At 48.8% G+C, this 18,301-nt stretch overlaps 1 protein-coding gene and 1 long non-coding RNA gene across 3 annotated transcripts; one reads left to right on the forward strand and one right to left on the reverse strand.

The window, feature by feature from the left end:
• The first annotated feature begins 3,816 nt into the window (after positions 1 to 3,816).
• Positions 3,817 to 11,168, forward strand: LOC124675842 (glucan endo-1,3-beta-glucosidase 1-like). 2 transcript variants are annotated; one of them, XM_047211916.1, is made up of 4 exons: positions 3,817 to 4,149; positions 4,209 to 5,543; positions 10,334 to 10,361; positions 10,795 to 11,168. In XM_047211916.1, the coding sequence occupies exons 1-4, from the start codon at positions 4,047 to 4,049 to the stop codon at positions 10,979 to 10,981; spliced, it is 1,653 nt and encodes a 550-aa protein (XP_047067872.1). In that variant the 5' UTR covers positions 3,817 to 4,046; the 3' UTR covers positions 10,982 to 11,168. The 2 variants fall into 2 exon arrangements, with proteins under 2 accessions (XP_047067872.1, XP_047067871.1); XM_047211915.1 differs by having other exon boundaries at positions 3,817 to 4,119.
• A 5,918-nt stretch (positions 11,169 to 17,086) lies between these two features.
• LOC124670282 lies at positions 17,087 to 17,822 on the reverse strand. Its single transcript, XR_006992466.1, has 3 exons — positions 17,687 to 17,822; positions 17,264 to 17,533; positions 17,087 to 17,159 (listed from the first exon to the last, which is right to left on the reverse strand). It is a non-coding gene; the product is annotated as an uncharacterized LOC124670282 (long non-coding RNA).
• Positions 17,823 to 18,301: the final 479 nt, after the last annotated feature.

The raw sequence follows: 18,301 nt of genomic DNA on the forward strand, positions 1-18,301 counted from the left end.
CACCCTGCCGGAGAGGGGAATCATCTCCCGGAGGGCTCTTCATCGCCATGATCGCCTCCGGATTGATGTGTGAGTAGTTCACCCCTGGACTATGGGTCCATAGCAGTAGCTAGATGGTTGTCTTCTCCTCATTGTGCTATCATGTTAGATCTTGTGAGCTGCCTATCATGATCAAGATCATCTATTTGTAATGCTACATGTTGTGTTTGTTGGGATCCGATGAATATGGAATACTATGTCAAGTTGATTATCAATCTATCATATATGTTATTTATGATCTTGCATGCTCTCCGTTGCTAGTAGAGGCTCTGGCCAAGTTGATACTTGTAACTTCAAGAGGGGGTATTTATGCTCGATAGTGGGTTCATGCCTCCATTGAATCTGGGACAGTGATAGAAAGTTCTAAGGTTGTGGATGTGCTGTTGCCACTAGGGATAAAATATCGATGCTTTGTCTAAGGATATTTGTGTTGATTACATTATTTGCACCATACTTTAATGCAATTGTCTGTTGTTTGCAACTTAATACTGGAAGGGGTTCGGATGATAACCTGAAGGTGGACTTTTAGGCATAGATGCATGCTGGATAGCGGTCTATGTACTTTGTCGTAATGCCCTGATTAAATCTCATAGTACTCATCATGATATATGTATGTGCATTGTTATGCCTTCTTTATTTGTCAATTGCCCAACTGTAATTTGTTCGCCCAACATGCTATTTCTTATCGGAGAGACACCACTAGTGAACTGTGGACCCCGGTCCATTCTTTACATCTGAAATACAATCTACTGCAATTGTTGTTTCATTGTTCTTCGCAAACAAACATCATCTTCCACACTCGTAATCTAATCCTTTGTTTACAGCAAGCCGGTGAGATTGACAACCTCACTCGTCACGTTGGGAGCAAAGAACTTTGATTGTGTTGTGCGAGTTCCACGTTGGCGCCGGAATCCCCGGTGTTGCGCCGCACTACACTCCGCCACCAACAACCTTCACGTGTTCCTTGACTCCTACTGGTTCGATAACCTTGGTTTCTTACTGAGGGAAAACTTGTCGCTGACACATCACACCTTCCTCTTGGGGTTCCCAACGGACGTGTGTCTTACACGCCATCAATCAGCTGCGCCATCTCGATGGCGAGCAACACCCTATTTGGCCACGCCTCCTTCTTCACGTCACCACCGGACTCCTCGAAGTCGTTCTCCTCCTCCTCCTCCTTCTCCTTCGCACGGTGGTGTTTGTGGGAGTGGAGGTGTCGGTGGTGTGGACGATGGCAGGGACGATGCCGGGTGCCCTTTAAATCCCGGGCGCGCGTGGGATACGATGCCATTTGCCAGTACGGGAGGCCAGCCGCCACGCGCCAGGCATGGTGCGCCTGCAGAAGACGAAGCGGCGTCATTGATGGCGAAGGCTGCAGCACCGCCACCGAAGCGACCAGCCACCGAAGCGATTCTACCGAAACAGGCCTTGCGTCCGCTGCCAGGCTGGCCCGTGGGAGAAACAAGCGGTCACGCGGCATGACCGCGCAGCCTCTTGCCGGATGCATCCGACGTGCAAATTTGAACCGCGTTTGCGTCTCGGCGAACAACACGATCGCTATGCGTTGGGCCGCCGGGTGGGGTGCAGGCACATATATCTGACTGCCCGACCGCAAACGATCTTTATGCCTCTGTTTACGTTGGCATTTAGTTGGAGATATCTTCCTGACACAATGTTGTGCCTCGGCTCTCGAGCTATCCTAAACATGCATAAATCAGCATAATCTTTTGAAACTTCTTGTATGAGACGTCTTTCCAGCAGGTTTTAGCTTCTATGTCAATATTAGGGGCTTGGTTCCCACACTTCACTATCCATATGGCCCACTTGTCATAGACTGATTTTTTTGCCAACTTTTGCCACACTTTGTGGCTTCTAAAATCCTAGCCACACTTTTGTGGCTGCCACATTTGTCAAAGTTAGGTTTGACAAAGTGTGACTGGGAACCAAACAGGATTTAGATTTTTTCTGTAAAATTTCCAGGACGATTGTTTTCTCCTGATCTATCTGCTTGATTTTTTATTAATAAAATACATGGTTTGGTTGCTCTAAAAAAAATTTGTGCATGGGCTCTCGAAGTATTGTAAACATGCATAAATCAGCGTAATCTTTCCACCATGTTGTAGCTTCTATGTCGAAAATACTGTATTTCTTGTACTAAGTCCTAGTCAATTAAAAGGAATTGGAGGAGGGAGTAATATGTTTGGACGAGCATTTCAATTTGTTTAAAATTAGACGGGTATAATAATTTAGTGCACTACAAGAAACGCCTGATGAGTGATGACAAGAAAGCCAGGCTTGCACAGCCAGCACCAGCATGGAGTGAAGTGGAAGTGTGAACCGCTCCGGTCGCATGGAGGCGCGGCCCCACCATCCAGATGCCTCGGTGTCACTGTCCACTGTCACCGGCTCACTGCCTCTTGTCCCTTCCCCATTTAGAGCATCTCCACTCGTCCCCCCGAACAGGCTCCCGGCGAGCGTTTTTTCCATCCGGACGGCGTAATTCGGTCCAGTCGCGCCCCCGGTTCCTCGTTTTCGTCCGGATTTGGGCCTAAATCCATCCGGCGATCCCACGCCATCCCCGGCCCCCCGGGAGCGCTCGGGGACTCCGGACGAGTGAAAAGCGGGCGTGGCCCCAACTTGTCGGCGACAATAGCCTCCGATCTACGGCAAAACCCTCGTCTTCCCGATCTACGGCAAAACCCTCGTCTTCCCGATCTACGGCAATACCCTCGTCGAACGAAAGCTTTGAACTCTCAAGTGGTGCAACATAGATAGATTATATATATATTTCGAATATAATTCGAATAAACATAGAAATTACATATAAAAACTTTAAAACTAAACTACTTCTTCTTCTTCTTAGAAGGCCCCCGCCTCATCGTCGTCGCGGCGACGCTTCCGGCTCGTCACCTCCTCGTCGGAGGAAGTTGAGTCCTCCTCGTCGTCGTCCTCATCGACCCTCTTCGTCCTCCCCTCCTCGCTCCTCCTCCGCTCGCTCTCCTCGCTCTTCCTCGGCCTCTTCCTCGGCTCCTCGCCCGCTCGGCTCGCTCCACGGCCTCTTCGTCCTCCTCCCTCGTCGTCCCACTCGTCCTCGGCCGGCCGGCGGGGGGAATGCGTCGGCCGTCTGGATGATGCGAGCTCGGATCCCACCAATGGCGCCATCCGGGCGGCTTCCTCGCCAGTCGGTGTCCAGGTGGCCAAGAGATATCGCTCATGGTTGACGGAGGATGGTGACGAGAGAACGGATGAATGGCTCGGCCGTCGAAAACCGTTTATGTAGGTCTTCGACGAAAGGAGCGCCGGTTGCTCTTCCGCGGAGTTCGTGCTCCATTACGGCGGTTCTCGCATCGAGGCCACTTCGGCCGTTCCCGACGAGTCGTTTCGGCTCTCCGAGTCCACTTCGCGACGGTTCAATGCGGCGAGGGAACTCCGACGATTGCCCTTCCGGTCGGCTGCGCCGTCGCTATGCACGCGGTGGGTGCGCGTCCATGGGCTCGCGGCTGGAAAAATGGGCCTCCCCAGGCCAAAAACTACATCCATCCGGCGCTAAATTTCGCCGGATTTGGGCGTGGGGAGCCCAAACGAGTGGGGATGCTCTTAAAAGCGTAATAAAGCAAGTTTATTTAGACGCTAATTAATATTTACTGGAGAAAGAGCCAAGAAGGTAAGAAACAAAACAAACAGCCCATTCCAGATTCACTCCATCTGCAACGGGCAACGGCAATCACCAACCCCGTACTCAAAATTCCCCAAGTCCCGTCATCCTCAGCTTTCCCACCCACACCACCGTCCTCCATCAGTTCATCCTCCAGTCCAGGAGAGTCCAGCACCAGCGCACGAGCTCACGTTGAGAGCGAAATTCCCACAAGGAAAGGGAAATTCCCACAGAAAGCAAGCAGGGAAGTCATTGAAAGCAGCGCCAATCTCCCTCAACAGAGGGAGGCAATCCCCAGCGGACAGATACCACCAGGAGAAGTTGGAGCAGAAAAGCTCGCTCCCAAATCCCAATGGGGACTAGGAGCAGAGGAGGGACAAGCAGCGGCTTGCTCCTACTCCTCTGCCTCCATTCCTCCCTGCTCTGTAAGCTCTCTGTCACACACCCACGCTTGTGTTCGACCACCGTGCTCTGTTTCTGAATGTTTGGTTTCGTTTTGTGTTTGGGACTGCAGGCTCGGTGTCGGCGGCGGGCGGGGGCGGCTCCGGCGCCCCGTACGTGGGCGTGACGATCGGCACGGCGGTGACCAACCTGCTGTCCCCGTCGGACCTCGCCGAGTTCCTCCGCGCGGAGCGCATCACCCACGTGCGCCTCTACGACGCCGACCCGCGCCTGCTCACCGCGCTCGCCTCCTCGGGCGCCACCGCCATCGTCGGGGTCCCCAACGACGAGCTCCTCGCGCTCGGATCCTCCCCGGCCACGGCCTCCGCCTGGGTGGCCCGCCGCGTGCTCCCCTTCGCGGCCGCCAGCTCCAAAAACCCGGGCCTCATCTCCGCCATCGCCGTCGGCGACGAGGTCCCCACCGCGCTGCCCTCCGCGCTCCCGGTCCTCCTCCCGGCCATCCAGTCCCTCGCCGCCGCGCTCGCCGCCGCCAACCTCTCCTCCATCCCGGTCTCCACCCCGCTCCCCTTCTCCATCGTGCTCGACCCCTTCCCGCCGTCCCAGGCCCACTTCAACCAGTCCCTCGCCAAGTCCTTCCTCGTCCCGCTCCTCGCCCACCTCGCCAACACCTCCGCGCCGCTCATGCTCAACCTCTACCCCTACTACGCGCTGATGCAGAGCGGCGGGGTGGTCCCCGTCGACAACGCCATGTTCAAGCCGCTCCCGCCGTCGCTCGAGATGGTCGACCCCAACACGCTGCTCCACTACACCAACGTCTTCGACGCCATGCTCGACGCCGTCTACGTCGCCGTCAGGAACCTCAACGTCACCACCACCGGCGGCGCCGGCGCCGTGCCGGTGCTGGTCACCGAGACCGGATGGCCCTCCTACGGGGACCGCAAGCAGGAGCCCTACGCCAGCAGGGACAACGCCAACACCTACAACTCCAACCTCATCAAGCACGTCGCCACCGACAAGCCCGGCACGCCCATGCGCCCCGGCGCGCAGGCGCAGGCCAGCGTCTACATCTACGAGCTCTTCAACGAGGACCTCCGCCCGGGCCCCGTGTCCGAGGCCAACTTTGGACTCTTCCACGGCAACGGCACGCCCGTGTACCTGCTCCACGCGAACGGGACCGACGGCTTCCTGGGCAACGACACCACGGACCGCACATTCTGCATCGCGGCGGACGACGCCGACGAGAAGGCAGTGCAGGCGGCCATGGACTGGGCGTGCGGCCCCGGGAGGTCAGACTGCACGGCGATACAGCCCGGGGAAGGATGCTTCCAGCCCAACGACGTGAGGAGCCACGCGTCATTCGCGTTCAACACCTACTACCAGTCGCAGGGCAAGGCCGGAGGATCCTGCTACTTCCAGGGCGCCGGCATGGTCACCACCACCGATCCAAGTGAGTATTACTCCCATTCTCTGAATTCTGCTGATGCATATATAGATAACATTTGCTCCAGAAATGAATTCGATCTCCTTGCTTAATATTTAGCAGTGATCATAGGTCGTCCCGGGCTTTTTTGACATTCTCTGTTTCTCTATCTATTCGGTCTTGCAATGCCTACTGGTAGCAATGCCTGTAGCCTGAATACACAGTCTCATGCTCATAAGTAGGTACAGACTGACAGTGAGTGAGGCTTGCCCAGTGAAGAAATGCATACACAGCTTTGTCTCTGAAGAAGTGCAGACGTGTAGTATGTCAGTAAGCCAGTGGAAATGCTTTTTGCCCTTGAAGATCCTTGCTTCGATTTTAATGTAGGAGAGACGCCATTGTCACGCCCCAAAAGTAGATGGCACTCATGGAAAGACCATTCCCTAAAGTTGTTCGGTTTGTCTTATCATTGGAGATTGGATACCACTAAGAGCATTTAGCATTTCCGCCGCAAAAAAGAAGTGCAGTTAGTATTTGTTCATCAATGTTGTTAGGAGAAAGGTTGCTTTTCCTTCTAGGTAGGGGTATGACTAGTGCTGCTTCGTGTTAAGTATGAGCAAGCTTGAGTGTGAGTTGATTTTATCAGTGTTTAAAAATCACAAACTCTTCCAATGTTACTTCTAGGCTTTTTTTTTTTTTTGCGGGTATGTTACTTCTAGGCTTGACGAGGCACAACAACTTGAAAGAATTGTTCAGATATGACCTTTCTATGAAGGCCAAAATTGTGAGCTGTTAGATTACCGGGCCGTACTTTAGACTCAATAGTGCCACGAAAATGTTAGTTATCAAACTACATCATTCATTTTGTTCAGATGACCTTTCTATGAAGGCCAAAACTCTGTGAGCTTTTAGATAACTGGGTCCTCCCTTTCATGGACATATCGATGAGGTTTTGGCACACATAGCCTGCACTTTTTAGAATGACACGACTCCATGGCCACGTAAAATCAGAGAGGAGACACAAGCTGAGCTGGTTCAGCCTGTAGATTTGTTTTGTACTCCGTCAAGTCCGAGAGAGTGCTCTGGGCATGGCGTGCTGATCTGATTGGCAGCACGAGCACGTCCAACCGCCAGTACCATTTCACAAAGAGAAAAAAGGCACCACAAGATTGCGAAAAAGAATCCTCTTTCTCGCATGTGAGCAGGAGCAACGATATGTTCACATCACATGCCAAGGCTACTACCAAACACACACCTCCTCAGTGTTCACCCCCATCACTTTCGTCAGCTTTGTCATCACATTCTTCTTACTGCTTTATTAGAATTTTATTTTTGTTTTCTGGTCTATACCTTTTGATTTTTTTGTTCAATTTTTAATTTCTTAATAGGACCTTAGCATCCATTTGAACTCAAATGGGGGAAACGATTCCTGTTTTGCATGGACTCCTCTCTTTAAACTTACTTTCAGAACCGCTTGGAAAAAAGTTTCAGAACAAGATTGCTATTTCTAAAAAAAGTATGATCGTGGCTAGTAGTGATGTATAGTTCTCGCATACATTATGGCATGTGGCATGCTTCAAAAGCTAAAGCTTAGATCTGAGATCTTTCTTGTTGCTTATGATTACGTGTGATATTCCTGCATTGGTACGCACTGCATTTTCATGCGCAACCTACTTGGTTGGAGGTTTATGCATTGTTGGGTGGCAACGGGAATCTTTTGAATTCTGCCCTTTTCGGGGGGCAATATCATACCTTGCCATATCAATAGCAGTACTCAAAGTCTCATTATTGTGTCCGTTTAACTGCTTTCATGTCCTATGATCAGAAGATGAACTGCGGTATTGTAACTGTGTTACTATGCCATTTTTACTCATGGTTCACCGATGTGTTGTAACTGTGTTATAGACTTATAGTGATCTACAGAAAAAGTTGTCATCGAAAATGCAATGGTTTTCTACCCTAGCACCTGGTTGTGAGAGGATCTGGTTAAGAACTGAGACATTCTTGCCCTTTGGATTATTGTACCGTCCACAAGAACTGCATTGAGCTAATGTGGCAAAAGTAAAGTACTGAACTCAGGCTAGTTGTAGCCAAGTAGGAACCTCTTTGGATGGTGGCCGTTGTCCTGAACCAAACAAATGATAATGATTCTGCTGGATAACATGTACTAGTTTTTCTCTTAGAAAAAGTAAGGGAAAAGATAAAGAGCATACTGGGAAATTTCGGATCTAGATGCCATCTAGACCTTATCAAATTCGTAATATGGTTCAAGAGTCAAGACAAAGTGTAATCCATGCAAGTGGCCCACCGGACTACTGGAATGTATGTGGGGAGCATGTACTCTTTGTCTGGTATGAGAATAGTATTATTACATATGCACATGCATTTGGTCTTCTCCCATTTCTCTTCCCAGGTTCTTTTACTATGCATGACCATGTTGTAAAATAGCTAATGTGGATTAACACCAATTTTGGGTTCTGAGCATATAGTGGTTCTGTGTCTAATTTACTTATCCTTTTGTTAGTGTGTCAATTAGACATTGACATTGACCGCGCCGCACCGGGGTGCCCAGCCCGGAGGCCGCCTTCCCTCCCTCCCCTGTGCTCATCCCCGCCCGCCGCCGCTGCCGGAGGCGCCGCCGGGCAAAGTCCGTTTGGCGTGGTGGCGGCGGCGGATCTCCTCGGTCGCCGACATGGCGTGGTGGCGGCGGCGCCCGCTCCGGCCATCTACGGCTCTGCTGCAGGCGGCGGTGGCGGCCAAGGCTCCTCGGTCTCCAGCGGTGGACGGCCATGGCTGCGGGTAGGCGGGCCAGATCTGAGCCCATCTGGGCTTGGTCGGTCTGTGTACACCTGCATCTCTGGCGTCCCTGTTGGTTGTCGGCGGCGCTCATGGGTCTGATCTGCAGCATGAGGAAGCTTGGGCGGTGGCGGTTTCCTCTTTCGTCGGAGGGGATCGGCCAGTTTCGTGGCTATTTTGGCGGGTTTCGCGATCCGTCATCTAGTCCCCAATGGCGAGACGTGGCTGCCGGTGAAAACCGGCCTTGACTGCACGATCATGACGGACGATGGCGGCGCCTGTTCGTCGCATCCTTGTTGAAGGCATTGTTCCTGCAGCTGTGTTTGTCCCAGACGGCGACGTGGCTGCCGGTGAAAACCGGTCTTGACTACAGTCATGGCGGACGATGGCGGCGCCTGTTCGTCGCATCCTTGTTGAAGGCATTGTTCCTGCAGCTACTTTCGTCTGGGCTGCTCCGGGGAAACCTCAGACTCGGGTCTCCCGGATCGAACGATGGCGGCGCGCAACGTCGTTCTCCCTGTTGGGGGTATCGTTTTTGGAGCAGACAACGGATGGCGGTGGTGCTGAGGTGGTGCGGTGTGCTTTTGCTGTGTCAGCGTCGTCGAGTCGCCATGGCATGGTGCAGTGGTGTCTCGGGACGGATGCAGTGTGATGGACACGCGCAGGATGGTGGAGTCGTCTGGCGCCGTGGCGGCATCGATGGCAGGCCTGGCATGGTCAATGCGATGTTCTCTCTTGAAGATGGAGTCGAGGAAGATGGCGGTAGCAACTTCTACGGCGTGTGCGTTGGCGTATGCTGAGAGTCTGCTTGACTGGATGTGTTTCTCATCTACTATTGGGCGGCCTGGGAAGACATTTGGTTTTTGGTTGATGTGAGTTGGTGAATTGTCACCCCCTTCATCCCTCTGTAGGTTTAGCGAGGTGGCTTCGAGTTTGATCTTTTGTATTGCTCTTGTAAGGTGTTGTGAATAATCTAATAAAAAAAGCCGTGTGCATCCTTTGGATGCAGAAGCTGGGGCGATATTTCCCCCATTTCGAAAAAAAAAAGTAACCGAATGAAAGCACTGTATATAGTTGGCTTGAATTGATGATGTTAGGGCTTGGATATCTTTTCTGTTGCTAACAAGGGATACAGTTACAGACTGGACCAGTGACTGATAATTTGTAGTCCCTGTGAACCGAGGTGCTGATACAGCCCCTCACCCGCCTGCGTTCGAGCCTCCGCGCTTACAAACGTGGGTCATACACACCAATTTCTTCTATCAAAAACAGCGCTGCGGGTTTCTTCCCCGTACGGCCAATCATTTTATTTTTATAAATTGTAGTACTTAGTACTGTACCGAATGTGTTCACTTTTGACAACTGGTAGTGTGCAAGGTAGAATGGAGTTGTTCATATGCATGTAGTTACTGGTGGATTCAGGCTTTCAACATCACAAAAGAATTCCTCTTTTCATATCTATAGCTACTCTGCAATCTGCAGCATGGTGTCAGTGATGGGAGGCCAAGGCTCTCTGTGGCTAAGCTACTAGAGTTAGTGGGCTTGAATGTACTATGTACTAGCGTCTGTGTGCATCCTAGTTATGCAGAGGCGGGTGTAAGCTCCTCTAAACTGTATCTTTGACATACCATCTTTTGAGTAATAAAGTGCCCTTTATCGGAAAAATAACTATGTACTATTAAATACTCCTAATTAGGACCAGTTCCTGCTTTGACTGGTTCCGACTTCCGTGGGATTATCCGAATGATAAATTTGTACTTGTAAGATTTTTTACAGGTGCAGGTAATTGTTAACAGAGAAAATTCATCTTTTCTTTGGACTGTTCGGGAGTTGCGTTCTTTTTTAACCCTCATCTGGGGCCAATACATGTGTCTAGACATTTTTGCTAATATATTTGACCATGCATATATTCATGTTGATGAATTTGCTTTTATGGCTTCAGTCTTTCGCAACAATTACATTCAAATTCACGTTGAAGGTCCTTCTTTAATCCTAATTAATCTGTTCCTTTTGTTTTACAGGTCATGACAGCTGCATATTTCTTGGAAGGTACATTGCTAATTTTATATGTCAGTAATGAACTTGATATTGTCAAACAGATTAAGTATGCCACATAGAATAGAGACATGGTGACAGTAGTTTGATCGTTTCAGGACACTTTTTTTGCTGTTAACTTTGCATTCTGTACCTTCTGGGGCTTTGGTAAGGACGAGCATATGATTTCCATTTGTTTTCAATGCTTTCACTAGATGATTTGCCAAAAGCATAAGCATATCTCAAGCTATAGAACAGTGAAATAAATCTACCAGAGCTTGAACTGTAACATCGAAATTCAGTTTCTACAGTATGTGGCAAGCTTGATATCTGAAGACAAAATTCATAGGCTCATGTGTCATCTCATTTTCAAATATATCATTAATATTGAAATGTGAGATCAAATGATCACCACACGGTGCTGATGTTGTGGCTGTTTGTCATGCAGTAAGCTGGATAGCAATGTCACCAAATGTGATGGTGCAAACTCAACCACGCCGCAGACGAGTGATGCTAAAGGATCTGCTATATGGAGACTGAGAACAGGAAGGGAGAATGGGTTCTTGTTGATACTCAGGTTGCTGTTGAGCGGGATGATGGCGGTTATCATGACAAATTCAAACTTTTGGACATAACAGGAATATGTTAGTTGTAACGGATGCTAATTTTTTTTTTTTTGGATCAGATGGTTAGAAGAAAGGCCGGTTGTTGGCATGTCTAGTAATTCTTTATTTTTACATAAGCATGAATAAATTATTCTTCACTCTTCGAAATGTATGATATTATGCTACAAATTCTGAAGACTGCAGTATGATTCCCTGACTTCTTGTTGACCTACACATCAGAAGCCAGCATGTTGGTTAAAGAGGATCAAGTGGATCAGCTATTGTTTTACAAAGAGTAAATTGCACCACAAGTACATGAACATTTCTTCCTTAAACAGACGTCTAAATCTGGGTCCAACTTTATTAGAACAATAAGACTAGTCACAATGGGAAGTATCATACACTAGTATCATGTACATGATACTAGTCTGTGATACCAACTCCACAATGCATAGTATCATAATATGGTACTTCCTCCGTTCCAGTTTGCAGGGCAAAATTTGCCAATATCTTGGCCCAAGGTGAAATCTCATTGGCCAAGATTTCTACTCGAAAATTGATTTGCATGGACGGAAAAACCATGCATGGAGTACTAGTGCGCGGTGGTTTCACATGCATGGAGTACTAGTGCGTGGTGGGAGATGAAAAGAGGAGTGTTTGCATGCAAAAATGAATTAGTTTACTCCCACATTAAATGCAAAATGAGCCTAGGAGGTGAGGGATTTTGGGATAAATATTTTTTGAAAATTTGCCTTGCGAACTAGGACGGAGGGAGTAGTATCATACTTATGTCATATTTAATGTTTTATAGAATCTCAATGCAAATACGTGTACATGATGTATTTGTTATAAAGTTTTCTAGGTTTGTGTGTCATGATACGGTATCATATTATGATACTACTCTCATCTCTCACCTCATTAATTGATGTGACACATCAGATTTTTGCCAACATGGCATGCGGACAGGAGAGTATCCATCAGATTTTTGCCAACATGGCATGCGGACAGGAGAGTATCCATTTGCAAATACTCCCATTGAGGCTAGTCTAATACCAAGATGCGGACAGGAGACAGAATCAAGTTAACTAAGATTATGTGCTCGCTGAAATTGCAATTTTAGGAGAGTATCCATTTAAACAATCTTAACTAGGTTCATTAAACTCCCACAAAAAAAGGCCATGGCTTGTGCAGTAGGTTCGGATGTTGCCTATGTGCGTCGGTTTGCTGAAAATGCAGTGACCACTGGACACAGAAAACAGAAGGTACTGCACTGGAGCCTGGAGGCGAAGGCGATGCAGCAAATGGAAGACCCTGCTAGCGAAATGTGCGACAAAATTCAAGTCATCACACAACAACGAACAGAGAAAACATAAGATAATTCTAAGAACAATATCTAGACTACATACTGTAAAGAAAGCACTTGACACGGGAATGACTAGACGAATTCAGCTCGCTAGATGATTTTATTATCTCATTTTCATCCCAGATCCACCGCGGGCTCCGCCCTCTCTTCTGTTTTTGCAGGCTAAATCGGGACGATGGTCAGGACCAATCCACGGTGGCAGCTCGGCATCGGAGAAAATCTGAAACCTTTGTTATAATATTCAACCCCAATGGGCTCGTCACCGACCAACTGGATAGTGTTCAGTTTGTAGTCTTGTAGCTTGCTGACGAATCGGTCCGATCGCCTCTTCAAGGACTCGTAATCCACGTAACCATTGAGCTCCCTCGGCTTTTCGTCCCATTGAGCATCGTATGTCCAGCCCTCTTGTCCTAAGTAGCAAGCAGCGTCGACCCAGCCCTCGGGGAGAGGGAACGGCAGATCGGCCTTGTCGTCCCAGCTCATGTCGGCCCCGAACAAGACGTTCTTCTCTCCGCTGAGCTCCGCCAGGACGTTCTGGGCCTGCATGTACCGCTCTCTGAAGCGCATCGATGCCGGTGGGACGGGACACTCAAGCTGGGTGGTGGCAATGCGGATTGGCCTCACCGCCGTCAGCTCGGGATCGATGTAAGCCGACACGTAGCCTCCGCCCGGCATAGGGCCGAACATCGTGCGCTCGTAATTCTGATACTGAAGCTTGGTGAACTGTGACAATTCATGCATTCGCTTACACGATGACATAAGTCGGCGGTAGACAAATAAACAAATACCAAGGGGGGCAGCGACTGTTATATTACCATCATGCAGAAGCTTTTGTCTCCCTGTAGCTCAATGAAGCTTGGTGAATAATAGTGGTATCCTTCCAACCATTCAGAGTTCTTGAAAATGGTAAGTATGTATGGCGTAACTTCCTGGACGGATAACCAGTTAAATGGTTTATATATATGCGAAGAGATTGAGCAGTTCAACCAATAGCACAGTTCTTATCTTGGGTGTTAGTTTTTTTTTTTGATAAAGGATGCTTTATTACTTTAGAAGCAATTACATCCAGCCTCTGCATAACCAGGATGCACATAGCCATTTTAAGGATCTCAAGTCAAAAGATGAACAAAGAAACTAGGCGAAATACATATCAAAGCGATGAATCATATAACGCCTAAGGTGAGGGTTGGGCTGCAATCCAAAGGCTATGCTGTCACCCATGTAGGGAAAAAGTATCCCTCGCCGTAGCCTCCAACCGGGTACAGACCTTCGTAAATAGGCCTCGGTTCTCCACTCGCTGAAGAGGTAACCACGAACGGAGAATACCTGTACATCTGTAGATGACCTGCAAGGCTGCAACAAAGAATAATTTTTATCATTAATAATCTTGTCATTTCTACTTAGCCAAAGCGCCCAGATAACTGCTATCGCCCCCACCCTAAGAAGCAACTTGAACCTTGAACCGATGCCATGAAGCCAATTGCCAAAGACATTGGCCACACTGGTGGGGGATACAAGGTAGACGGTACTTGGATGACTGACCATATAGATCTCGCAAATTGGCACTGGAAAAAAAGGTGTTTAATGGTTTCATCATGATGACAAAAAATACACTGTGTATTTCCGTGCCAATTCTGTTTAACAAGATTGTGTTTGGTAAGAATAACTCCTCGATGAAGATACCATCCAATTTTTTAAATTTTTAATGGTATCTTCATCTTCCAAATTTTCTTATTATTATCAACTGGTATGTCAGAATGAAGGATTGCATTATATAAAGATTTAACCGAGAAAGTGTCATCTACATGAAGATTCTATCTAAATTCGTCCGGTTCAGGCGATAGGTGAATATCTCCCAGCCGGTGAATTAGGGCATTCCATGCCTGTAGCCTTTGTCCAAGCAAAACCCGTATGAACGTCACATTCGGGGGTGAGGTAGCCATTACTGTGGCAATGGTATCACCTTTGCGACGAACAATACTATACAAAGCAGGATACTGTTCACTTAAGGGTGCATTGTCTAACCAAACATCTTCCTAGAACCGTATCTGTGCACCATTCTTAATCGAAAAAGTACCATGGCGAAAAAAGACATTTTTTGTCGCCATGAGACCAGCCCAGAAGTGAGAATCCCCAGGTTTCCAAACCACTTGGGATAGCGTCTTCGAGCCGATATACTTTCTTCGAAGGATAGTTTGCCAAATCCCATCCTGTGTAAGAAGCTTAAACATCCATTTACCTAGCAGAGCTAAATTCTTGACCTCCAGGTCGTGAACTCCAAGCCCGCCTTGATTTTTGGGACTACAAACTATACTCCACTTAACCAATCGATATTTCTTTTTCTCGCTGTCCCCTTGCTTAAACAGCCGTTTACCTAGCAGAGCTGAATTCTTGACCACTGAGCGGTTTCGGCTGAGGTGTTGAGACAGACGGAGCTTGACCGTTTAACGGTTGTTCCGAATGACTCCTCTAGGCTTGAAACTGTGACGCCCCAAAACCGGTACCATGCGGATCCCAGCGAATCCGCCGAAATCCGCACGATATCGATTTTAGGAGACGCACCACCAAGCGCCTCGTACACGCCGAAGCATGCACGCGATGCGGGTGGAATCAATCACGAGTAGTAATCATTACAACAGGATTACAATAGAGCCCACAAGATACAGATATATTACAACAACGACTCCAACGAGTCAAGATACAAATAGATACATACAAAGATCCAAATCATACAGAAGATCAAATACGTCCGAGTACGGACAAGATACAAATTGGACTAAGAGTCCTGAAGATAACCAAGTGCCGTCCATAACCCTGCCCGGGCCAAGCGAGAAGGGTAACCTTGCTAGCGTCGTCTTCCTCGAACATATCTTCATACCCGCCCGGTTATATCCCGTAGAAGCGACAATAAGTACGGGTTCGTACTTAACAAGACTTCAAGACGTATAAACATTCGTCAACCCGTCGTCCTTTGTACTTGAGGCACGCAGGGGACTTAGAGGACGCAAGAGGAACGTCATAGGCAATATGGTGGGGTTAAGCGGCAGTCGCGCAAGCACTAAAAACCTATAGAGACACTCTACAACAGTCGTCTATCAGAGAAGGTGAGATAGCGCATAAACTAACAGTTCTATACTCTGCAAACATAACACAGCCGATGCGTTCCCCCTTCGCCAAGAAGTACTTGCAAAGGCACTCACACGGTTGTCAAGTTTTAACCATTTATTATTAGAGTTGTGCTAACTTACTATGCAAGTTATTATTAATAAACAACAGATGCAAGTTGTCTATGGTCGAGTCATACGACTCCAAGTCGTCCATAACCGCGGACACGGCTTATCGATAAGATGTACACCCTGCAGGGGTTGCCCAAATGTACCCACACGCACCGCTCGATCCACTTACGACAGGTGGATATCACAGCTCGCACTCTCCTTCACGACAACAATGTCCAGGAAGCCACCTAACCAAGTTGAACCCGTATCGAAGTCCGGCCGAATCTCCGAAGCGGACCTAGCTATGTGCGCCAGCGTACTAGGTGGTTTAAACACACACTGGGGCGATAAACCACTTCGCGGCGGCTCCGCGACCTATACGTGCATACCGGGAACAAGGGATACAAGGCACCCGAGGGCTTCCCAAAATAAAGAAGTAACAGTCGGCATGCACGCAAACAACAAATGGTAAAACATTGCAAACTAGTTGTGGCCACTGGACAAAGCTGTAGATTCCGGCAGTGGTCAAGGGGAGACCCATAAGCATACCCACGTGTGGTTAGAGCGCTCAGTCTCGGAACAGATAACAGGAACTCGGGTCCTAAGCTTTAAAGGAACACAAGTGAGCCATCATAAAACGAGCAACTGACCCACCGATGTCTCCGCTAACAACTATTAACAAGTAACCATGATATCCTCAACAGATATATCCATAAACCATGTGTCATGTTCCCCAACAGATAACCCGATAAGATAGTAGTAACGGTAACGAGATATAAACAACACTAGCATGCACTACGACTCGCAAGGCAGACCCGATAACCAAACAACAGTACGTAGGAGGTTGGTGGTTGGTGGTGGCAATATGGGTCGCTTGAGGTAACATGTGGAAGGGACACGTGACAAGAACGCAACTTAAGGATAGCATGAGGGAGAAGGCAAAATAAAATAGGTGAGCGACTTCTGCAGGGGCAGGAGTATAGGGGAAATGCTTGCCTGTTAAAGCTTGACGAGGGACATCCGGAGAGGTTGCCGTATGTCACAACACCACTTCGCGATTCTATCCAGGAAGAAGCAAATGCTGGAACAAACAACGGATGCAAACTTACTACTATGGAAGAAGAACCGGCATGATCAAGATGATATGCATGACATGGCAAAGATGATGCAATGCAGTTATCCAATTTAAGTGGGATTGGAACCCGGACAAACAATTAGAGTTGAAGTTGCATTTCCTACCGACAAATTAAGTGTTGATTAGCATGGCATAGATATGGCAAGGGTGAGCTACTTCAAAGTTAAACGGAGCGGGGAAAACCTTAGGTGGATATCCGAAATACTCCGCATGTATGTTAGGAGAACATGCATAACTATCACGTCTCGACACGATGCAATATGCAAACAGATGTATGGATGGCATATTCATGTTAAGCATATTTTTCTGATCAATTTTCATTGCATTCCGACAAACGGTTTGAGAGATATGGATTAGAGAAGATATAGGTATTTGCAGCAATTTTCAGGAAAACAGGAAAAACTGCATCGAACACTTCTCACCGAGAGAACTAGCCCCAGGGAAAGACGTGCGGGACCCGGGAAGCTGACTTGGACGATGACTGGATGTTGACTGCTGTAAGGACACAGGGCAAAGAATAGATTAATAAAAAGAGGCCTTTGCATGCAGTGGGAATTGAACTCAGATTCTGAGAGAACTGATTGTTTGAAGGAACGGACCAGCTGGTCTACGCTGCTGATGTTGAAGTGAAGAAGGCGCCTGTGTTTTTCAACGCCATCCAAGATGCAGACTAACGATTTGACGGAGCCAGTTTCAGCTGGACAGAGATCACATGTCAGCGATTGAATCAAGAAGGAAAAAGGGGACGGCTTTTATCTGCCAGAACAAGAACTGAACACACGACCTGTGGATGCAGAACCAGATGGTCTACGATGCGATCACGTCAATGAAGCGAGGCGTGCGTTCTTGATCCAGCTCAGACGGAACCGCTGTTATTGAACCAGATAAACAGATGGTATTAAAAGGTAGTCAAGTGACTGGAACGAGGATTAGAAATGGTGTCCTCTCGTTGGAATCAGAAGAACGAACTGCAGCTGCGCTGAGGATGGCATGCTACAGCCGCGAGGGAAAAAGACCCGTACGTGAAAACTTGAAGCTTTGGATTACTGTGTGCGCGAGGCGAGGCTGCTGCATGCCGGCGCACACGGCCGAAGACGGAGTTCTTGCCGACGGAGTCACGAATGTCAGAGACGATCTTGACGGTGCGCGCCGCGTGCAGCGACGGGAACGAACAGAAGAGGCGGCCGGTGACCTGGAGGACGAGCCGACGAGGACGACGAACGACCTTGGAGGACGAGGAAGCAGGCGGGATGAAGCGGCCGGAGGCGGAGACGCGCGGAGCGGAACTAGGCAGCGTCGACCTCGCAGAACACCTGTACGAGGCGGGCAGAGACGGAGGCGTGCTCGGCGGCGGTCGATGGCGAGGTAGAGGCCCGCGCCGGGGAAGGAACATGGCGGAGGAGCTCGGTCATGGCGGAGCAGAACTTGTCCGTGGCTCTCATGGTTGCAAGAAGCGGCGTGTTGAGGACGCTCGCGCGCCGGCGACATGGCGATGGAACAGAGGAGCGCGACAGGAGTTAGACGTGAGAGAAAGAAGAGAGTGGCGGCGGAAGACAGGGAACTAGCCTAGGGTTGCAGCTTCCAGGCTATGTGGGGAATTTATATGGAGTAGGGAGCAAGGTCGGCCGTCCCATCCG

Source organism: Lolium rigidum, chromosome 7 (genome assembly GCF_022539505.1).
Source record: "Lolium rigidum isolate FL_2022 chromosome 7, APGP_CSIRO_Lrig_0.1, whole genome shotgun sequence".
Lineage (NCBI taxonomy): Eukaryota > Viridiplantae > Streptophyta > Magnoliopsida > Poales > Poaceae > Lolium > Lolium rigidum.

Bases quoted from the DNA above. Each gene is read 5' to 3' on its own strand.
- LOC124675842 (XM_047211916.1), top strand. From the start codon at position 4,047: ATGGGGACTAGGAGCAGAGGAGGGACAAGCAGCGGCTTGCTCCTACTC. The intron at 5,544-10,333 runs GTGAGTATTACT...TTTGTTTTACAG, and splicing joins GGTCACCACCACCGATCCAA to GTCATGACAGCTGCATATTT. The intron at 10,362-10,794 runs GTACATTGCTAA...TTTGTCATGCAG, and splicing joins AGCTGCATATTTCTTGGAAG to TAAGCTGGATAGCAATGTCA.